Consider the following 23,914-nt stretch of genomic DNA (forward strand, 5'->3'; position numbering starts at 1 on the left):
TGCACCTACCTCGTGCTGTGAGTGGCTATGAGTCACAGCCAGACTGTGACAGAGTAGTTACGCTGGTAGTTTTGCAAAAATAAAAATTTAATAACTGAGGCGTAAACTCTGATTGGGACTGTGAGCTGCACTTTGTCGGAGGTGCTGAAGTGAACATTTGTGTGGATTTGTGGTGAGATAACTGGATTAAAATGAATTAATTTATCACTAAGGTGAAAAGGTGCCACATGAACATTTAAAGAGGTTACTTCCCCAGACAAAGACAAAAAAGAGGAGGGAAGAGTAAATCGTGTGTTGACTCAGCAGGGATTTTATTAAATGGGAAAAGTTGATCTACAGGAAAAAACATATTAAAAGACAATAGCTAGAGAATGCCTGAAAGCCTTACTGCTTTATATTCTACTAATTGTTAATATTTAGAATTTTCACCTGTGTCATGAATTTTGTGTTTCCCCCAATATAAATTTTTGCCTAGGGCTACAACACTGCCAGGGCCGGCCCTGTGTCAGTCCCAAAGTGGCCAAAAGAAATCAGTTACCGCAGGTTTAAGAAAATGTGGCACATGTAACATACGTATAGCTGGAATTGAGCTTTGATCTGCTTGTAGCAGCATTAAAGGAAAGGATTACCTGGCTAAACCTGAGCGTGAACATTAACTGCCAGTATGAATGATTAGCTGTGAGGCCACATTTATGATCTGCAATTATTCCTATGTCTGGATTTGACTTTCCAAAAATAGAGTGTTCAAAGAATACACAGCTGAACAAAATCTGTAGTTACAAATTAGGTTCTGATAATTAAATGTTAATGTTTTTTTCAAACAGTTTCAAACTCTTTGATGAGGAAACATGTAAGATTAAGTTAAAGGCAAGGGACAATTTTACTGGAAAGACAGATGGTGTTAGACATACCCTAACACCATCCATCCGTCAACCGCTTATCCTGCGTACAGGGTCGCGGGGGGCAGGAGCCAATCCCAGCTGACATCGGGTGAAAGGCGGGGTACACCCTGGACAGGTCGCCAATCGATTGCAGGGCCACACATAGACAAACAACCAGTCACACTCACACCTAAGGACAATTTAGGGTCACCAATCAACCTACGCCGCATGCCTTTAGACAGTGGGAGAACCCACGCAGACATGGGGAGAACATTCAAACTCCACGAAGTAAAGCCGGTGTTTCTTCTGGGAGGCCACAGTGCTATCCACCGGACCACCGTACCACCCCCCTAACAAAACCAAAAAAGAGAATTAAATTAACATGTCAAAGATGTTGGTAATGGTGATGCTGAAGGGTAGCGATATGCTGTATCAGATTGGATCAATTAAAACCACTCCATAATTTTCCCATTGAACCATTTTTATGACAATACCGCTATGCTACTGTCAAAAGAAAACTTTAGTTATTATTATATTGAGCTCTAACTTGAAGAATGACATTTTTCTTTGAGTGCAACTCTTGGATTTATTTAATGCTTTTAAAGTGCAAAAGGAAAAAAAGGATATGTATAGAAAACATGAACAAGGTACCTTATGTAATTTGTTGTTTGAAAACGGTTTAAAACACTGATCACATCTGATCACGCTTTACACAGCAAAGATCTTTTGAATACATGTAAACATTTTGTATGACATAATAATCTCACGTCGGCTGTGTTTTTAACGAGCTGCATTTTATGCTGCTTGTTTATGTCATATCTTTCTAAATTATGCCTGTAATTTGCATTTTCAAGTTATCAACAATAGATGTAGCACTAAGAGGGCTGGAAATCTTTTTGTACTTGACAATGGGGGATAAATATTTTGTATATCCTTAAATAGGACTTGGTGGAAACATTACTTCATGCTCATTTCCACACTACAACATGTTTGAATGTTTAGAGCCAGCAGTACTTGAAAACATCTAGCAAAAAGCTGTTTAAAAACCTTGTTAACAACAATATATAATAACACACATACACACTGTTGAATTTTTTTTAAAACAAAATATTTAAGACAGCTAAGGTTTTCATTCGGAACCAACCAATGTTTAAAAAACATTGCAAGATTATTGTCAAGATTTTATCCGGACATTATTATGACAAGATAACAGTGTTGGTTTGACAGTCACCAAAGTGCATCATTGTCCACTATCTACAAACATTCACACATTTAAAAAAGAAAATGCAGTGAAATAAAGAGACACCTGTCCCGGGACTCAGGCAAAAAGAACTACGCAGATGAAAAAGGATGTAGTTGATCACATTACCAGAGCAAGAATTCGTGACATTTGTGAAACATGTGGTTCTGACGATTTTAAAGCTTATTTGCGGTGTGTGTGTCCCTATCTCACTTGCACTCTCAGAGAGTTAATTCTAGTGTATCTGCTCTCTCAAATACAAAGATGGGAATGGGGTGATTTTTTAATCAAATTCCTTTTGTGAGAAGTTTGAATCATAATCATGAGGATGGAGGTTAATCTAAGAAATGCTGCATGTTTTCACTTGTTGAATTAAGTATTTCTGTGCGTTGAAGATTGTGCCATGCTGTTTATGCAATTAGCATATAGATAAGCATACAATGAGTGCAACAGAAGAAAAAACTGTGAGTCGCGGTCACTAAAGTCAGAGGTGCAGAAGGATTTAGTTTTTTCAGCTGCCTACAGGTTAAATTTGAATCAGTCCATCAAAAAATGATGTTATCATCTGTTATCACTTCCATAGACGCCTCTTATCAGTTGTTTTACTTGATCAACTAGAATTTTGGACTGGCTTCTCATAAAAAGCATTGTTTGCACTGCATAATGTGTGTAATGGATAAAACACAAGTTTATTAAATTAATAACAACCTATTATGTGTGTATTCATGAATAAATTATTTTAGTGCATGGCTGTGGCCTTTTCCATCTTTGTAAAACAATGCCTCATCTTTGCCCAAAACAAGGGGCAAAATTTGGGTTGTACTTCTGGAAATAATCTCTCTACACCACAGTTTAGGTTTTGTTACAGGCTTTATGGTTAGTAGCTTAATGTCATAAATTAATCTCATATTAATTCGGCTGTTACTAGCAATAACCTAAAATTGGGAATTGCCAGAACACCAAAATTACCGTTTTGGTATTTTATGTAGTTTGTGCTTTTCTCAGATTCTATTCTCTGCCTCTGCTGATTGGAAACTTGAGGTCAGTGATTTATGACAATATTGATGTTTCATTATTGGAGGAGGGTTTAAGTTTTTTTGTGCTGGACTTGAAGTATTTTTGTATATTGAGTTTTACATTAAATGAATGCAGGCTTTCCTACTCTGTTGTTATTTTTGATTTATTTTTTTTTAGGAATTCAGTTACATTATGTGTTTCTGTTTGAGATACCACTTAGCTAATGGGTCTTGTTACACCTTTTACCCAAAGTACATATTGCACATTTAAAAAAATAGCAATGTTTCAAGCTTTCAAATACCTCATGATACATGCATGCAGCTGCCCAAGAAAAAGGCTTCATACTAAATACAAATCAGAGGTCTGAAAACCAACAAGTACACTTTGGGAATCAGAAACATCTCAACTCCACACAATAACCTAATGGCAAAAAATGGAATTCCTCTGTGTTTTTGAAGAAATAAACTGTATTGTTTTCTAAATAAAAGGCGGAGGCTAGAAGTGCTCACCAATCTTAACGCACTGATTCTGCTGTACTACTTACACAGGGAGGTACATCCTGGCAGCTGTACAGTCCATGTGACAGAGGAAATGCTGTTTGGCTTGCAAACGTCCCTGCTTACACCCACCGTTTTATATGCAGGAATGGTAACGATGGATTTTGGGATAAAGATGTTTGGGTTAGAGGCCTATATATGACTTTGTTCCTGCCTCTGCTCTCTGGGCTCTGAAAGCAAAGGGAGGCATGTCTTTGTTTTTGTCTTTTAAATGTCACTGTTATGATGGATAGTCCCGACTCCTCCGGCGTCGTTTAATGCCCACTTCTCCATTCATGCCACTCCTCACGCTTTCATCCCGTCTCCTCTTTGTCTTCCCAATCTGTTGAGGAGAGATAAAGCACAAGTGAGTACAGTAGTCTAAAAATAAACCATTTGTAGAAAGACAAGATATTAAATGGATAAAAACAAAATTCCTAAATTCCTAAAATCATAGACTGCATGTCCCATGATCCATGAAATTGTTCAGTTGAAATTTGGTAAGAATGTGCCTCCTTGTAGAACAACTGAAAATCTGTTAAAGTAAAGACAATTAAATCAGAACTGTAAAAATGACCAAATTTATATTTATGACTGATATTAAGAGATTGTTTAATTGAAATTTTTTGTTCTTGCTTTTTACTTCAGAAATATTTCCTTCTCTTTTAACAGAGAAGAGCATCTGCATCAATATGTTAGCAAATCACAGGGGAAAATCAAAAAATCCATGGATGAACACTAGAGGTCAGCATAATACAGAAGAAAGCACAATGACACACATGAGGAAGATACAGCAGGACAATTTACTTTCAAAATGTAATTTTAAAAATAAATCAGCAATATAAATGTAATACATTTGAATGAAGAAGTCCTGTCCCCAAAATATTTTACAGGACATTTATGTGAAAAAACTGCATAAATTTATGACGGATGAGGTGGAGTTGAGGAGCCTCGCAGCCAAATGTGCCAAATAACATACCTCAACGTCCCAGCAATTCCCTCAAGTATTTGTTGATTGAATTCTATGTGTATAAGGATAAATGTTTTTTTAATTTTGTTTATCCTTTGTAAAGCAAAACAGTATTTTAAAATATGCTATATAAATAAAAGAACTATTTTGTAGGTCATTAAATAATACGATATTTCAAATAGCTTTCTAAAAAGAATATGATCATCAGTTCCATGGCATGTGTTTTTGTGTATTGAGAGCATGTGTGTTAGTACACATGATATCATTTTCAGAGTTGTAATTGTTTCTTCTAACTTGACTTATTATTTTTAACATTTTATTTACTTAGTTAAAAAAAAGAAAAAAGAAGACCACACACACGAGTCAAGTGTTTGTCTACACTTTTCCAAGAACAGCGAGTTTACAGACCTTGGCATCCCATTCTGCAAATTTCTGGAACATGTTGGCGTAGGTCTTCTTGTCCTGTTCATGATGTTCCTTAATCTTCCTCTGGCAGTTGGAAATCTGAGCACGAGCTGCTCGATTTGAGTGGTTGACTTGCAGCACTTGCTGAAAGTCTGCCATGGCCAAGCTGAACTCGTTACGAAGGAGACGGGCCAGCCCGCGGCGATACAAAGCCTTCTCATTGTTCTCTTCGAGCTCAATCGCCTTATACACACACACACACACACACACACAGAGTAATTAGTTAATATCTCCAGGAAGATTCAACAGCTACAGAGAGACAATGTAGTGAAATTAAATGATATTTAATATAGGCTATCAAATGGGTGTTGCAGCTCACCTTGTTGCAATTCTCTACTACTTGTGTGAACTCTTTTATCCGCAGGAAACACAACGCTAAATTGAGGTGTGATGTCAAAATAAAGTCCTGTATCCTCTTCTGCTGCTCTACCCCATTGCCACACTCCATTTCTAGCCAGACAACGAGGCGCTGGTACTGGGTGACAGCCTGGTAGTACCGTCCTGTCTAATACAGGAAGATAATACCATTTCATGAACTTGTTAACAATAAAAAAAATTGCGAGATAAAAGATAAAAAAATATGAATTGGGGCTGTACCTTAAAATACTGATTCCCTTTATGCTTAACCCCAGGAGCCAAATCCAGCTTTTCTTTTAAATCCATTTCCCAGGATTCTTTAGCCTTGTGGAAACACAATTAACATGAGTAAACATTGGGGGGGGGGGGTTGTTTTAGGTCGTCGACTGAAGTTTTCTACATAGGAATTCGTTCAAAGTGTGTTTCAATTAGTTTGTCTTAAATGGAAAAACGAACCACATGTAGTCCCATGTATTTAGAATTTGACTGTTTATTTCTTTAGACATAAAAAGTAGAAAGCGGTGCTTACCCTTTGAAAGTCTTTGAGGGTAACTTCGTATATGATGTCTTTGTCTGGCCCAATTTTGTACTCTTGTTTACCTTCACTTCCAAAGCCATACCTGTGAAAAAATGAAAAACCATGACAGAGCGTGAGCATGTTGATAAAAACGGTTAGACCTTCATTTTGGATCAACCCACTCCTACATATCAAACGGCCAAACTGGAAACAACAGTATCAACAGTACAGTCAACTCAAGCCATCTGACGATGAAACTACTGGGATGGAAAAAATTATATCATGTTAAAAAATGCCATTTCTAAATACCTGCCACTGGTGAAAGTTTCCCGCATGTCATAAGTCATACATGCTCCATGTTCCAAACACTTGCTCAAAATGCATGATATAAAAGGAAAACTCTTTCATGGCACGAGAATGTAGGTTGGTTGGAAAGAAGTACATCATACAAGAGAACAGCTGGTTTCAATACAACTCCCTTTATAACCTGTTTACTATGAATCTATACCCTAAGGATTTTAATAAGAAACAGAGCCAGTTTGTACAGTTTAATGCATTTTACAAGAAAATGCAAAGGCTGATGTAGTTCTTAACTGAAAAAAAAAACATCTGTAGGTACATGGAATAAGGAGATACTGAAGATATTGAAGCAACATTGGCAGAAATGGATGGTTCTGAGTTATACATGCATTATGTTTATAGTATTTTCTGTTCATTTTTGTATGTATTTCTTTATTTTCTTAGTTCAGATTTGTGTTAGTTGACTACTTGCTGGCAATAGCTCTCAATATGAATTGTTAGAGTACTATGAAATCATAGTACTTATCATAAGTAATGATTTTGCCTTGGAGGATAATAGGAAGGGAATGATATGATGTTGCTTGGTCTGTACCGTATGTTTTGTCTATGTTGTTTAAGTTTAAAACAAAACTTCAAAAGGTGGGATAAAAAGATTACTATCAGTGAGTGTTTTTTTTACCTCTGAGAAGACTCCTTAATGTTGATACGGTTGATTTTGTTATATAATTATTGTAGAATTTTTCGGGACCACATGACTTCTGACTCCATACCCATATGTACTAACTGTAACTGTATTGCTAAAATATTGGATTTTTAAAGATTTAGGGATTTTTCTGGTTGTGGTAAAACCCCATATAAGACTTCATATTAAAATAGCTAAATGATTATGATCATCATCTGACATCATCTACATTAAGTACCATGAAATAAAATGTTCCTGGGGACATAATTCTATTTTGTTTTAATTGGTGTAATAAAGGACTACAGGACATAGCATGAAAATCTAGATAATTACCAAAGCAAGCCCACATAAGGACTGGTTCACTGTAACTGCACTGAGAGAGCAAAAGCAGTGACAAGGATCACATTTTTAAGCTTTTCAGTAACTTACTTTGGTTTTAAGTAAAGTACACAGCACTCTCCTTTCTGCATCTTGTCCATGGCTTGGTCCACTCCACGAGGAATCCCTTTATCTTCAGCCTCACCAACAATAAAGCTGACATCCCTGCAGTCAAACAGTCGACCACCACAGCTTCCCTCCAGGTGCACTGTGGGACATAGGACACAATTTTATTTAACCTCTAACATTAACAGTTTAATGTACTTGTTATCTGGCAAACTGGCACAATGTCAATAACTATCCATGAAGAAATAAAATAATTTACCGTCAACAGTTGCTCCATCGTTGGGATTACTGTAACCGTCCCCTTTGACCTTTATTCTTCTTAAGATACCACCATCGTCTGTCAGCATCTCTCCTTCAAACTTGAGTAGCTCCATCTGTTTTGGTGTAAAAGTTTACTTAATCATTGTACTACACAAATAGCGATATGAAGCAGAATAAAAAATTACAGCTCTGCTTAACTTGGTAAACAGTGCTACAGTAGGTGTGGGAGGAAAAAAACTAATACAGAACAAAAAAACAAGTAGGAGTTGTCACATAAGTCATGAAAAAATATAAGAAAGGAATAATGACTATTGGCAATAAAGTACAGGTAGACTTTAATCAGACATAAAAACAATTATTATTATTATTATTTAAAAAATTATGAACGCAACACTTTCAAGACAAGACTTTCTCTATGTACACAAAATCTGTGTTAGTGAGCACTTCTCCTTTGCCAAGATGATCCATCCACCTCACAGGTATGGCATATCAAGTATTGCTGATCAGACAGCTTGGGTATTTCACAGGTGTGCCTTAGGCTGGCCACAATAAAAGGCCACTCGAGTGTTTTTATATCTTGTTCACCAGTTTATACATGTGTTCTAAACAATCAGACTGGCAGATTGGGTATTTTAGGACACATGGGGATCTCCATTAGAATTGAAAATAAAGTTGTGTGGGTTTGAGTTTGTAATGACTGTCCCATTGGTAAGTCATTGGGGTTTACAGCAAGATGATAAACGGCAACAAAAGTCAGCAACACTTTGCTTACTGCCTATTTTAAATTTATAAGCAACTTATAAACATCTAACAAATGGTTTATAACACGCTATAATGTAGGTATAAACAGATATGACGACATTTTAAGTGCTTAATAAGCTACAGTATGTTATGACAAAAATTATAACTAATCTGATGAAGATATATTTAATTTTATTACAACTGTGTTTTATTATATTGTCATTCATTATCTGTTTATACATCAGTCACTACATATGGGTGCTGACAGGAGGAGTTATAGTTGTTGACAAATACATTAATAAACACTTATGTGTTGTAAGCTATTTATTAAATGTTTACATACTGCTTATGAATGGTAAATGGAGGACTTAAGTAAACTGTTACCCAAAATTCAGTACTCCTTGTGATCAGTCACATATGAAGTTAACATTGAACATCTGATTATATGATGCTTGGTACAATCTGACAGTTAAGATTATTGTTGGCGGTGATACAGGGGTAGCATTGAATACAAAAATATGTAGGACACAGAATATTCATTTTTACGACTAAAAAGCAGAGCAGTCGTTTTCCCAGAACTCAATTATAATTATGATTGATTATAGAGTCAAAACAAAGCCTGGATTGTATCCCCAATGATCACCAAACAGAATGGTAAGAGTGGCAACTGTACTACTCTGGCTGTTTGACTGCGAGGGATTAAAATAGACAAACCAGTTAATTTTATGACCAGAGAGCTCCATCTGCAGAGACTGACATGCTCCTAAATTATCAGGGGCTGTCGCTGGGATGCAGAATTAATGCACGACACAAATGGCAGCACTGACGTTGCACACCTACCTCAAACACTACTGAAGAGCTGGGAGGAATTTTGTCAGGATTTCCGGAAGATCCATAAGCATACTCTGGCTTACACAGAAACGTGCACACCTCACCCCGTTGCATGGACAACACACCAATATCCCAAGCCTTGAGGACTTGTCCTGTGAGTGGGCGAAGCAAATAAAATGACTATGAGAAGAGATGTTGCAAGCTTATAAAACTGGCTCAAAGAAAATGTAATAATTGACTGATTCCACTGTCATTTCTGTCTGTTAAATATGAAGCTATAGTCAGGAGGTGATTAGGTTAGCTTAGAAAGAATGGAAACAGAGGGAAGCCACTAGCCTGGTTCTGTCCAAAGGTAACAAAATCAGCCCACAAGCACCTCCAAAGCTCATCAATTAACACAATATATTTATTTTGTTTAATCCAAAGAAAAACCAGTGTAAGGTTTTAGGAGGGGGTAGGTGTGACGGCTCCGAGAGGTCTTAGTGTTGGGCCTTTGTACTGTGTGCTGTCTGTGTGTTTCTCCCTGCAGGCAATTAAGGAGATTGGGAGCACCTGGCCAGTGAGCCCAACCTATTTAGGCCTGCCCGCCCAGACGCCAGTGTCGGTGCTTGCGCCTTCCACACCGCTCTACCACGTTGTCCTTTTGTTTTCTGTTGTTTTAAATAAATTTATGTTAATCTTTGTTAAACCTGAGCTGCATCCTCCTTCTTTGTTGTGGCCTGAGAGCCGGGGTTGTAACAGTAGGTTTATATGCCGACAGTCTAGGGCTGACCCCGAATAGTCGAAGATTCGATGCTTCGATGGGCAGAGCCTGATTCGACTGTCAATCTCACAATCGAAGCATCGCAGTGAAACAAGGATCATGCCATTTTGGCTATATGGGGGTGCTCAACGTCTGATTTTACATAGAACTACCAGTTTTCTCCCAATAAGTTAATATACAGCCTATTACAATATACATTTTAATGTTTAATGCTGTAAATAAATATGTAAAAAGAGTAAAACTTTCAATAAATGTTTTTGAAGTGCGTAAATAAATCACAAATTGTAACCATAACCCTGGGTCGTCAGTGCACATGTGTAAGCATAGCGTGTATGTGTGCAGTGGCAGTGGAGGAACACTTGCTGAAGAGACTGAGCTCCAGCTTCACGGTGTTGTGCCGAGTTGTCCGCACCTCGCAGGACTTTCGGATAATTTATCCCTGTTGATGAACCACATAAAGAATATTTTATCGTTTTTAAAACGCTAGCTGTTTTCCTGTGTTTCCAGTCTTTATGCTAAGCTTAACCAAGGTATCCATCTTCTCCATCTAATTATCAGCAATTAAGCCTATTTTCCAAAATATCTTAACTATTCCTTTAAGTAAGAGACAACACTAATGCACCGTCAGGTTTGACAGTAATGTCACCTACCCTTGCCCACATTGAAGCAGAAGGGTTCTTTGCGATCTCGACTACAGTCAAACTTTTTCCCAGTGAGTAGCTTCCCAGTGTAGTGGACGGTCACTCTGTCCCCAATCATTGGCCTGTCTCCATCTAGCCCCTGACGCTTCACAACCTGTAGACAAAAAGAAAAGCTTCCAGTTCAGCTGAGGAACCTTTGTAACAGAGAAGAGAAAAAGAACACATAGAATAGCCTATATCATGGCCATGCTATTGGGTGGAACAATGAGTCCTCGTGACTGAACGCCTACATAGCATCACAGAGTACGGTCTAGACCTGCTCTTTTATGAAAAGGGCTGTGAGATAACTGTTGTTGTGATTTGGCGCTATATAAATAAAATTGAATTGAATTGAATTGAATTGAACATAAAATGGAAAAAATTTATAAAGCAATGACAATACATACCTTGATAACTCCTTGGTCTTTATCAGGTGTTACATCAATACCCTTTGCAGCAAACACAGCTGTGGCTGACGGGCCATCCATGGGCAGATCCTGATCAGTGGTCATTTCTGCGTGTGGGCATCACACAGTAACACTGTAAAAATGATGAACACACAAGCCTACGTATTAGCAATAGGAGCGCCATAAATAACATGTCCTCATGTCTCATCTTTTCATTTTGGGACAAACTTGCAAAAAGGAAAATGGCCCATGATCTAATTTGTGGAGCTGAACTGGAAAATCACGATCTCTGAGAAAAATACAAGATCTCCATAATCCACCCAGGAAACTTGACTTTTTCCTCCACATTATATAACGTGTAGCTATTTAAGGGCACATGTTCTAAATCAAAGCACTTTCCTGGATATATTGGAAGTTTTACTGCAAAAAATACATTAGCATTGATCCCAGCTGTAGGAGGAACCTTACTTTGCACCGCAGTTGTGATATCATTTAACTTCACCACACCTTGTCTGATCCCACACAGATGAAGTAATTACTTGACTATAAATAAAATATATTAAAGGCAGCAGCGTGTAGCTTACTTGGGTCATTGTAACCCGTGGTGCACTCACCAAAGTACAGTATGTTCCAGGGTATTTGTTTGTGGCCCTTTGTGCTCTTTGTCAGTCTGACATCCAGATATCTTACAGACAGACACCAAGATTAAATCTGCAGCACAGCAGAGCCCCGGGTAGATATTTTCAATGTTGATTTGGTAATGAATATTTCAACATTAGTCTCCTTCCTTGTATGCACAGGAAAAGTGTGGGCTTGACTACGCTCACACACTCTGTACTGATAAAGCTGCGGCAGCACAAATACAGTCGTGTTGTCTATATCACGTAATAAAAATCTTGAATTTAATCACGACTCCTCAACTCAGAGGTGATGCACTGATGTCTTGTCAGAATTTGAGACTCAAATGTCTCTGTTGTGTTTTTCAGGCTGCATTACTGTTACTGTATTTGACCTCTCTGTCTGCTTGGCCATCACATCCACATAAACTACTGGTCCCTTCTTAAGATATTTCTCTTCTCATAGAACCAATTTTCATCCACATATACTGTACAGAATATTGTCACCTTATCAATATCAAAGTATTCTGTAAAAAAAAAAAATTATATGTATATATTTGTGCACCTTTTCTATTTCCTAGCAACACATTAATCACAAAGATATAATTTCTCTACACTGATGAACAGAAATAAATTGATGGATCAGACCAGACATTTGATGCCAGCTTTTGCCGCTTGAAAGTTTCAATTCTTGGTACTAGTACAGACACATAACCAGATTCATTCAGTCAGTCAGATCACTTTGCTGCTGTCTCACGCCTCAGCAAAAAGACAACAGCAGCTTGCCAGAGCAATAAAACTGTAATGACCTGTTGGTGTTACAGCTGCTAAATGTTGCCATTCTCATCACAGGAACAATTGTTGTCGACAAGCATTGTTACTACCTCAATACACATGGCTGCAGGCATTTTCATTTTGCTCGGGCAGAATAATCTTGATATTGTTTGAAGACAATGAAAAGGCTAGTTTGCTATGTTAGGCATGTTGGCAAACACTATTTGGTGATTGTTATCACATGCGACAGCTGAGACGCCAACACTTGCACGAATAGCATCAGCTCACAGCTGTTCTGGGACCGTGTTGGGATGTTACTGATGTGAGGACTTTTGGCCTGAGTTGTGAAGTAATGATAACAAACCTTTGCGATGAAAAATAGATGTTGGGCTGGCCAACAAGTGTTTTCTGCTTCTCAAAGACTTGCAACACTGTAGAACGCTTAGGTATCTGGAAGTCAAACATGTGGAGCCCAAAATGGCTAATCAGGTGCACAGATACAAAGCCATTTTGGGCTTGAAATTTTGTACTTTTTCTAAAAGTAATGAAGCTGAAAAATTAATAATTCACCACAACATTTGTACACAGATGGTTTGTTTCTCAAGGGCAGTGTGTTTTGATAGAGAGGAACGGCAGCTTTCACTCCCTGCATCAGTTTTCAAGATTTTTGCCCCAGTTGTCCTGTCTTGTCACTTTAAGGACATCCCAAATGCTGCAGATGACAATGTGAAAATATTTGGGTATTCTTCTGTGGTGACTAAGTTCTTTAAGAGCCTGCATGACAATTGAGAAACGGAGCTTGCCCTGAGATGCGTCAACTTCTCAATGAGCTCATTGTGTTAGATATTGATCAAGAAATAGATTTGAACTCATTTTCTCAGTGTGAGAAAGATCTTAATACAGTAAGCCGAGGTGCACACGTGTGCCTCAATCCATAGTGGTAAAACCATAAAGATCTGTCTCACTGATGATCGGTACAATTTTATTTGCATCTTCAATTTTGTGTCAAATGTCTGTGTACTGAACACAAGCATACCACACAATGTCCGTCTCTTCTGTAGCAAGACCTTGTCCTGTGTCTTTTAAATTTCATGGATTTCCTTTTAGATGTAACTCGTTGTGCGTGTGTGTATGCGTGTGCATGTGTGTGTGTGTGTCTGAACACAATGTTCCTTCTATTCACAGTTCCCCGCTGGCAAAGCCTGATGGTGTTCACCAATCTGAGACCCGGTCACGTACAACACAGCTTGAATTTTTGAATGAAAATAGGCAGATTTTAATTATTCATTATTTAAGTGACTATACCTTTATGTTTACATTGACACACAATTAATTCAGATAAAGCAAGTGGAGCAATAGTGTTCATCAACCAATTCACATAATTTAAAGTTATGCATTCCATATGTTTCATCATTTAACTTTTTGCTTTTCCTGTATGAAACATTTAATTTTTATTAAACACTCAACAGGGAACTCAACTGAAAATAGTTATGACACATAAAATGGCACGTAGGCTATGTGTATCTAAACTCAAGATACCCTGCGGAGGAATGCAGGAACAGAACACAATGAAGGAAAGACCACATCCACAGACGCACTCAGTGTATCTGTACATTCTGTCTCACATCTGTACTCTGCTGCTGATTCACATATATGAGCATGTGAGCACACACCATGCACAGAATGACATCCTGAAGCAGAGCGTTGTCTGACACAGCAGTCTTTTTTAAGCTGACAAATACATCACAAATGAAGCTTGTTTTTAAGGACATCACTTTTTGGAGATGCTGCTACAGTGGCAAAGATGTGTGGTGTACGTACTTTTAATGTAAAATGACAAACCTTTTGATTTTATTGTTTTTATAAAGCAAAGGTTAAGGACATGTCAGTGTATTTGGACAAGAAGTAATGTGTCTTCATTAAATATCTCCCTAAGGCTGATTAATCTCTGGGACTTTGCCTCGACCCGTGTCCATGTCAGCAGGCCAACTCTGCTTCTCTGACACTACCTCATCTAAATCTAAATACCTGTGTGAGAACACCCATATATTTTAAGTTATTTAGAGGCTATCATTATGTCCTGAAAGGTACAACCTGGTTCAAAATGAATAACAATCAGCAGGAATTAACTTAATGTTACTCATTCTCAGAAACAGGGTCACACAACCTGTAATTTATGATGATACACCTACGCCTAAAGAGATTCTGGATGTAAACTGTTGTCTTCCTCATCCACCTCCAATGGGAACCACAGATAAGTGCCACATTCATATACACTTTAACCTGTAAACACGTACACACAGCCTTATCAGAGTACAGTGGGATACAGCCCTAACCTCAAATGCCCCAACACCTGCAGGAAATTCAATGTCCATCCTAGAACATCTTCCAATCAGACAACCTCAACTGGACATCTTGGATTTTTTTTAATAACCATTGGTTTTAGTCATGTTATAATGTTGTTGTTTTTTAATCCTCTTGATTAAAGCCAAATCTTTATGATGTATAACAAGTGTCCCTTTAACTCCTGAAGGCGTTAACAGAAAACACCAGAGAGCCGGTAAACCCCATGCCATTATTAACTCCTTAATTATGTATTTCAGCAGCAGAATACAGGGAATAAAATAAAAGACTCACATTTTCTTGTGCTCCTTTTTTAGGTTATTATTCCTTTCCCGAAACAGCCAGTGACCCTCTGGATTTTCAGTTGGTTGATTTTCAACCATCTATAGCGCCTAATGCAAGCCCGCCCCTCTCATCTCATATCCAGGGTACTAAATGTTCTGCCCATGTGATTACTCTGTCGCGCTGTTTTTGTCTTCTGTCCCTTTATCCCTTTCCCCTCTGGTGACGGCAAACGTGCCGGCGAACTAGCCACATGGATCTCACACTTCAAAATGACTTCGTGAGGGAGAGAGGCAGAGACACAGAGCGAAAAGGAGAGAGAGGGAGACAGAGAGTAGAATAGAGTAGAGTTGTGGGAGGGTGTTTAGTGTAAAATGAAGGGGCGGGTCTTGGAAAGCAGCCACAAAGTAACACAATGTTCCGGCTGTACTGTAGCTGTACCGCTGCCGCTGCTGATGAGAACACTGTGTTCCAATAGACACCCTGACCTGTAACCCGTTCCGTGCCGAGCTAGTCCGGGAACAGCCTGCTGCGGTACAGGCTGTTCCCTTCGCTCAGCTGACAACACGTTTCATCAACACTGCTGTGTAATAGCCGAGCCCTAGCCTGCACAGAAGGGATGTGTAAAAGCACCGAAATAAAAGCACGCTGCACTGCCCGATTAGAGGCGCGGTGAGACGGATTACTGTTTGTTTATTTTTTTTGTTTACCGGGGATTTATACAATTGCTGTAGCGTTTCTAGAACTTATTTGAAGGTAGGGATTTTCGACAAATGCGCATACATGTATGCTTGGAATTATTATTTTTTTGCCTAATGCCTGGTGCTTTATTGTGACGTTTACTGGGTGGAGATCATTTGTCATTTTCTCACAAACAACCTGTGTTTACGTTGCTTTGTTTACAGTGGTGAAACAAGTAGGATATTGAAATATTTTATGTAGGCTACAAGTAGCAGAACTATAATGAAAAAAATATCACAAGTGTAAGTTGTTGCTGTTTTTTTTATTACCAAATTAAATGTAAACAAACTTTATAGTAAAATACATTTAAGTAAAAAGTGAAATTACTCACCAAGAATGTCCTAGTCCAAGTGGAGTTATGTGCAGGCTAATTATTTCTTTTCATTTTGGAAAGTATAGCCTAATAACCTACATTAATGTTGCATGAGCTCTTGTTTTGCAAGTCAAACCTTAATCAAATCTTAAGGTGCAGCTGTTTAGCAGAAGTATGAGTAAATATAAAACATGAGTAAATATACTTGGTTACTACGTACCTGTGACTGCACCCTAGCCAGTGTTGGGAAGCAACTTACATGTAATTTAGTTACATTATTTTATTACAAAATGAATTTAACTGTAATCCATTACAGTTATGGGGGGAAATGTGTAATTAAATTACAGTTACTTGTGAAAATGTTCATGATTACATTTAGGGTTACATCTGAATACTTTCTTTAAAAAGAATAATATTCATTTGCTTGTGCTTAATGTCCATTCCAGCCACAGCCTTTTAGTAAAGTGTATTGCTATTCTGATGCTTCTGATTGGCTCTCATGTTTGAATTTGCAGTGCCACACATCTGCCAGTTAAATTGCCTCTCAAGCTCTCAGTTGAAAACAGTCATTAGAAATTTAGAAAAGTAATTAATAACTTACATTGCTTTGATAAAGTAATTGAAATAGTTACATTTTAAATAGGGTAACTTGTAATCGGTAACCTATTACATTTCCAGAGTAACCTTCCCAACCCTCACCCTTACTTTGTTTCCCATCTTACCAGAAATTAAGTGCAAGTAAACACTAGCCTACTTATAATCGAGCATCCCCAGCAAACTGGTTAGTTTCAGGGAACGTTCTGGGAACATTGGCTGAGCACCCTGGAATACTGGTTTTGCGTTTCTAAAGAAAGTTCTGCGAAGTATAGCTGGGGAACATTGTTATAACATCCCGCTGACCACGAGACTGTTATGGGAACTTTCTCCCAAAACAGGCACATTCCCGGAGGTTTCTAATCTCCTTGACCGTCTTTATCAAAGGGCTGGGGGTTAGGCCTACACATTCTGTGCAGAGTAAATAATGGTGCCAAATAGTAAGTTAGACATTTGGTGCAGGGATGTGAACACAAAACAAATATGTGTGCATTTTCATCCATCACAGTTAAAGAAAGGACATTTCAATTGTTAATTTTTCTTTTCATTTCCACACCATCTCTAATCAAAACACTTATTTCAACTATTAGAATTACTTTGTAACAGGAATTTTAGTGATAACATCTGAGGTAAAGCTAACGTGAGTCACTGTTCCTAAACCCAAGAGATTATATCAACTTTATTATTTAATATATCAGATACACATTATACATATCATGTTTTAAACACTATTTTAATCTAGTAACTCACATTAGCTATTGTTCTAAGATCAATAAGGCAACATTAGCTGATGTTGAATAGCCTAGCTAACATTAACACTTGCTAGCTAGCTCTTAATGATGGGACTACAGAAGCAGACGTTTTAAAGATGCAACTTCAAGTATAAAGCTGATCAATGCTTAATAATGACCTATTGATTGATTTAATCCCACCATATCAAATGCCATAGTGTTCCATGGACCAGAAGCAGTAAGCTCACTCCACTGCAACTTTCTGTGATTTCACTCACTTTGTTTTTTAATCATAAATATTTCAGGCTATTTGGGAATTTGGGAAATTTGTAGCTAATTTGGGAAACGTAATGCAACATATTTTATGGGCTCTTGTTTTGCAAGTCAAATCTGAAAAGAAAAATTGTGAAGATATTTTGCAGCAACTTGCATTAACTTAAGTACGTTTCTGTCAGACCTGTTAGCCTACTATAGCCTTCAGGTTTTCCTAAATGACAAGTATGAGAGAACAAATGATAGACCCAATATTAAAATACCAGTAAGTATTAAAAGTAAAAGCACACACTGTAAATGTTAAGTAGGATAGTCCCTATAAAAGTGTTAAATGACAAGTTAAAGTAATAAACCTAGTCCATGTGTTGTTCTGTGTAATTGTTTATTGTTATGTTTAACGCTTTATGTTTTATGAGTTCTTGTTTTACAAGAAAATGGTACAGCTGTTTTGCAGTAAACCATACAATCAGTTAATCTTTGGTTGCTTCCTACCATCCTTCCCAGTACAGATAAATACTGAAAGTAAAAGTGCTTACTGTCAAAGTGTAAAATGATAAGGGAAAATAATAAACCTGGTCCACGAGTTGTTATATGTAATTATTTTTCTTGATGTTGGGAAGTAGTTAAATGCGTCATCATGAGCTTTTGATTTGCAAGTCAAATCTTAATCTGCAAAGAAAATAGTACAGCTATTTGCAGTAAAACATACATACACCGTCCTGTTACTATAGCCTAATTAGGTTTCCTATGTGGCCCCTAAATATTAAATACAAGTATTAGACCTAGCATTAAAATAAAAGTAATTATCCAAAGTAACAGTACTCACTATGAAGGATAGTAAGAATAGTGAGCCCTGTCAATGAGTCAGATGACGTTAGCAGTTATAATCCAGGTCCAGGTGTTGTAATTATATTATGTAATGTTAGGAAGTATAACCCATCATATTTTATGATGCAAAGAAAACAGTACCGTTTTCATGGAAACACAAAAATGTAGTATAGCATTCAATAGTTGTATCTGAAGTGGCATGGAAATACGTAACTTAAATACAGCACCTTAGTAAATACGTTTAATTACTTCCTAACTAACATGTTCTCCCACATGACCAGTTGTAAAAGTTTGCCTTTGACCTGTAGTAACAGCTTCCTAAAAAGACAACTCCCGTTTTATTGTTTATAGTAAATAAGTAATGTATGCCTTGTTTTTCAGAGAAATCTAAATAGAAAATCCCACTTCTGTTCACAGGACAATGACACATAAAATCATCATAAAATATCTTTGTTAAAAATATTATACTTCTACAAGGATTTGGGGCATATTTTACAACTTACTATACTGTTTTTACCTTCTGATGCATTTCATTGTATCAGCTTAATCTGCTTATTTATCTGTTAAATACTGGAATGTTGTCAATGGGCACCAGTGTAGCACATGCCAGTAAAGAATTTAAAAAGACAAAGGAGTGATAGGGAAAGAAATGAGAGGGTGTGGTCCAGAACAAAGTAGTTTAGAGATGTGGGAGTTTTTGTGTCAACAGTTTGGAAACACGTGCATAGGATTTGACAGATATTTGTTTTAAAGTGTTTTTTAACCAAATGCTGTGAAAATAAGGTATTTCAAATTGCTCACAGACCAATGTGAGGGCAGTTTTGACCTGTGTATGTGACCATAGGTTAGTTATAACTCCCAAAACTTTTCTTTGGACAGCCAGTAAGAAGACATGTAATGTCTCCTGTGGACCAACAAGGCAGACTGTATTTGAATTCCTGTCATTAAAAGATATGCAGTATTATTGAGTTATTATAGAGTTGAGAAGTTTAAAAATTAAAAATCCGGCTTAAACCGATGGAAGAAAAATACATGGGGGTGAGGAGGTGGGTGCAAGAGCAGTTGAAATTCCCATGAAAGTCATAAAATGTTTTTTATGCTTCTGTGGTCTGAGGGTACTGTTTTATTATTATGTCCATAGTATGTTTGCAATATAGCATGTTTTACGGCTGCTGCTTATATTTATGGTCATAATATTTTTGCATTAAAGTGTTTAAAATTGTTCAAATATGGCATCAGTTCTTGGTGTGAGTAAGTCATTGACCATAAAGATTTTTTTTTTATATATATATTAAAGAAACTCCATTTCTTATCGCTTTTAGGGAGGTGACAGTTGAAACTTCATGGCAGGTCTCTGGTGGGTGAATCCTACTGTCAGAGGTGGTGAGGACATTGTCTGACCACGCTGCTGGCAGCTATTGAAGGGAACATGATGATCCTGTTAATTATAAAGGTGACATAACACAAGTGAATCTGACTCTGCAAACCCACAGGGATGTTGTCAACTGGCTGTAATCTTCTGCACCATCAGTTATAGGAAGAAAACAGGTTTCACACACTCTTTATTGGAACATTTTATTTACATTAAAAGCCAAAAAGTACTACAGAAACAGAACGGCTGTGGCCTTGTGATCTGATGACACCACCAGCCCTCAAACACCCTACACTGCACCACCCACCTGAAGTTGTTAACAATAAATACATGCTTTTTTTAAAAAATCATCAAGATAGTTGACTCCAGCTCAGGCAGAGATTTGTTTGTTTTCTCAACCCTTGTCTGAACTGCGGTGTCCTGGTAGTTTTGTTAGCAGATCCCCCCACCCCTCTGTCTTGTCTGCTTAAGTGGAGGTCAAAAATGAACTCAACTGACCTGAGCTGAACTGAAATGCATGAATAGATTTCTAAATTGACACAGTGCCTGACATGTTGTCTTCCTTCCTGAAATATCACGAACATCTTGTTTCAGTTCTGGTGAAAGCAGCAACCTGGTAGGAAACAGGAAAACTAGGTGGTCAAAGGTTAAATAAACAGTTTGTAGCTGTTTAATAGAAATATAATTAACATTTTTACATTGATTTGTCGCTCATATTTTGAGCTTTAGAGCCTATTATTACACTGAGTGATAAATACTAGCAATATATTCACTAAAAAGTCTTATAATCTTTGTTAATATAATCCAATACATTGGAGATGTTCTTGATAATTGGCAAATACATTTGCCAAACATTGTATGAAGTACCAAAATCTGATAGGCAGTTACGAGAATGCATCTGTCTGAATGAGTGTCTTAGTGTAACCAGAAGCACGCGGGTGAGTTCATTCAGGGATACAGGCTGCACAGTCATCAGGAAGTGAAACAGAACAGAATGTGCTGTACTAATCTGATTGAAAAACACTACCCTGAGCGGAGGCACGAAAAAAAAAAAGATGTTTCATTTACACAGCTAAAAGGAGAATACTATGGCAGCAGAGGGATATGTGCAAATACAACAAATGTAGCTCAACTCTTCATTTTGTGATATAAAAGACAAGAGAAGAACTCGCTCTCACACAAACATGCACACAGCGACTAAAATAAAGCTGAGCAACATAATGTTCTTTGTTTGTGTTCGAGGCACCCATGTTACGTACATGGGAGTAATCTCCTGAGTGATCCCTTTTATCCCTGAACTTTTGCCCCCTGAAGCAAGAGTTCTTTTCTGCTGCGTCTGCCAAGGACCCTAAATAAATGATCCCTTGCTGCCGTTGATGAATACAAACACAGTGGCACAGTGACAGGAGGAATCTTCAGCTTTTTATCCTTGACAAGGTTTAGTGCTGGTTTTTATCTCCTTATCTTATCTGTTAAGATAAAATCTGTTTACATATCATGAAAATAATAATAGAAAAGTTTACTAAATGTATAAAGTTGTCAGTGGTGAAAGAAATATTCAGATTTTCAGTCTCAATAGAATAGTGTAAAAACACATTACAGGTAAAAGTCACATATTCAAAATGTCAAAGGGTAAGTACAGAAGTATTCCTGTATGAATTCAAAGTATTGAAAAATAATGTAGTTAAAGTAAAGTGAAAGTATTCTTTATGCAAGCCCCTGTCAGTGTTACAGTACATTATTATACATTATTGTATTGGATCGTTAGTTGAGTTGGAACTAATGTCAAACTTTGAATATGCACTGTATATGCAATATATGTCCTTCTGAAAGTACTCAAATAAACTACAAGTGCCTTAAACTTGAAAAAATAAAAAAATAAAAAATACAGTATATACTGTAAATGTAAATGTATTTGGAAAGGTAAATGGTGTGGCTGCGCAGGGGGTTTTTTGGACCTCCATTCATTTATAATTATAATTTGCAGTTATACTTATTTTTAGGTGATTTCCACCCTCACTATTGTGGGAGTTTGTTTGTTTAGTGGCCTCAGCACTGGATCACTCTCTTGCATGATGGATACACACTGAGATCAAAAGAGCACAAGACTTCCAGATGTGCGGCTCCAGTTTGTAGTCTGGTCCCAAAAGAAACATTATTTAATTTTACCTGCATTTTTCGTTACAGATAAGAAGACAAAAAAAATCCGAGATCCCTCGGAAATCCCTCTTTAACAACTCAAAAAACATTCTTAACAATGTTTTATCATCTTGATACTTTTTCATGACTTTTCCTTCTTTTATCAGAAAATGACGCAGCATTTTATGTACCTAATAAACTGGCACCTGAGATAAAACATGACATGTTTCCTTATTTGGTGTTATAACAATGCTTTATGGTAATTTCCGTATTTTGTCACATTCATCCAATGTGTACACACATGTTTGTGGCCAAGGGAAGGGTTACGATTTCAATACTTCTCCATAATTGGTTTTAATGAGCTCAGAAGAAATAAAGAAATATCTGAAGAAATACAATTGGTTGATTTTGAAGTTATTGTCATTATTTTTACACTTGCAGCGGTTTGTGGGAGCCCAAACAATGAGGAACTTGAAACTTGAAAGGGAAACAACTCTCTCCTTCATAGGGCACCTTTGCTAATGAGAGTTATTGTTCTTCACTAAATTATCTGGCATCAGTTACAGGGATGTCTAGTACATCGCCATTTCATCTCTCATGTCAGGCAATCATTAATCAAAGCTTGACTCAGCTGAGTAATTACCCAACTAATCTGACTGCTCACAATGACAGTCAGAGCCCAAACATCCAAACATAGTAGGGAGTGACATCGCTAAACAATTGATACAAACAGGACATGTAACCTTTTGGTTAACGAAAGAGGATGCTTCAAAACAAGCCCAACAAAATGGGTTAGATTAAAGACAATATTTAGGGCCAGTGCATTAACATAACATGGTAAGTAACAGGTGAAACTCACTAAATTCACTATCAACTCCAGCTGTTTGCAGATTTCCGCTTCCAAACAGAGAAAGATCAAATATGCATATACCCTTGTTTTATGTTTCATTTTGCAATATGAGGAGTGAGCAGTTAGATTCAGGGTCAAAGAGGTACAAAGACTTCTGTTACGCATACCTCTTCCCCTCTGTTACTTCTTGAATGTGTCTCTATACAGGAAGTGTACATACAGTATCTAACCACCCACCTGAACACTTACACTCAAGGGGTCATTTGTGGGTGTTTTGTCCTGTTGAGCAATAACCCTCCTGCTCTGTTGATTTACTTATCTTCCCTGCACAGTAATCAGTAACGGCAGGCAGCAACAGTTAAAACTGCATGAATTAAGTTTGTAATTCCCATCAACATGAAACATAATTACTAAATAAGAAAGAAAGAAGAAAAAACACAGTTCTGCGACGTAAGTCAAATAAAATTTTTCAGACTTTACTCTATTGGAGAGTTTTACCCTCTTCGGGCCATGAAAACCTATTTGAAGATCCAGTGTAAGAAGTTTATAGGGAGAATCTCTTTTTGGTGGAACTGCTAAGTACTCATAGACATCTGAAACATGTCAATAACTAGACACTCCATCACAACACACAGTCACAAACAGAAACCAGTAGTTGGTTGGGGACCACTGGTTTAAACGTTATAAATTTTTTGTATTTTATAAACTGATATTTGTTATATAAAATTCTAAGTAGCATCAAATGGAAATACTTTTACAAAATTGTACTGAAGTACAGTACTTGAGTAAATGTATTTAGTTACATTCCATCACATACAGCTTTGGTGCTCTTTTTCAATAATAATTTTTCCTGATTGTTTTCTGCTTTGTCTGTGTTGCTGTGGAACAATTTGTTTTTCATTAGGACATAGCGTTAAAGTAAATATGGGCATGTTGCCATTTTGTGTTTTAAAACGTCTTGACAT

The 23,914-nt window shown here is 37.2% G+C and overlaps 1 protein-coding gene and 1 long non-coding RNA gene across 4 annotated transcripts; one reads left to right on the forward strand and one right to left on the reverse strand.

Annotated features, from left to right (window-relative positions):
• Nucleotides 1-287: 287 nt before the first annotated feature.
• On the reverse strand, nucleotides 288-15,410 carry fkbp5 (FKBP prolyl isomerase 5). Of its 2 annotated transcripts, none has more exons than XM_046075538.1 (11): nucleotides 15,121-15,409; nucleotides 11,093-11,225; nucleotides 10,656-10,800; nucleotides 9,252-9,394; nucleotides 7,669-7,783; nucleotides 7,395-7,551; nucleotides 5,996-6,086; nucleotides 5,707-5,790; nucleotides 5,429-5,614; nucleotides 5,053-5,292; nucleotides 288-4,017 (listed from the first exon to the last, which is right to left on the reverse strand). In XM_046075538.1, the coding sequence occupies exons 2-11, from the start codon at nucleotides 11,195-11,197 to the stop codon at nucleotides 3,916-3,918; spliced, it is 1,368 nt and encodes a 455-aa protein (XP_045931494.1). In that variant the 5' UTR covers nucleotides 11,198-11,225; nucleotides 15,121-15,409; the 3' UTR covers nucleotides 288-3,915. The 2 variants fall into 2 exon arrangements, with proteins under 2 accessions (XP_045931494.1, XP_045931495.1); XM_046075539.1 differs by lacking the exon at nucleotides 288-4,017 and adding an exon at nucleotides 4,050-4,209 and having other exon boundaries at nucleotides 15,121-15,410.
• A 211-nt stretch (nucleotides 15,411-15,621) lies between these two features.
• Nucleotides 15,622-22,497, forward strand: LOC123987574. 2 transcript variants are annotated; one of them, XR_006829167.1, is made up of 2 exons: nucleotides 15,622-15,864; nucleotides 19,911-22,497. It is a non-coding gene; the product is annotated as an uncharacterized LOC123987574 (long non-coding RNA). The 2 variants fall into 2 exon arrangements; XR_006829168.1 differs by having other exon boundaries at nucleotides 15,622-15,780.
• The last annotated feature ends 1,417 nt before the right edge of the window (nucleotides 22,498-23,914 follow it).

This window comes from Micropterus dolomieu, linkage group LG18 (genome assembly GCF_021292245.1).
Source record: "Micropterus dolomieu isolate WLL.071019.BEF.003 ecotype Adirondacks linkage group LG18, ASM2129224v1, whole genome shotgun sequence".
Lineage (NCBI taxonomy): Eukaryota > Metazoa > Chordata > Actinopteri > Centrarchiformes > Centrarchidae > Micropterus > Micropterus dolomieu.

What these genes read in the sequence shown, in the direction of transcription:
- fkbp5 (XM_046075538.1), bottom strand. Translation starts at nt 11,197, where the DNA reads ATGACCACTGATCAGGATCTGCCCATGGATGGCCCGTCAGCCACAGCT. An exon ending in CTGCTTCAATGTGGGCAAGG is followed by an intron (nt 9,395 to 10,655) that starts GTAGGTGACATT and finishes GCCCACTCACAG; the next exon opens with GACAAGTCCTCAAGGCTTGG. An exon ending in AAGGGAATCAGTATTTTAAG is followed by an intron (nt 5,615 to 5,706) that starts GTACAGCCCCAA and finishes TTCCTGTATTAG; the next exon opens with ACAGGACGGTACTACCAGGC.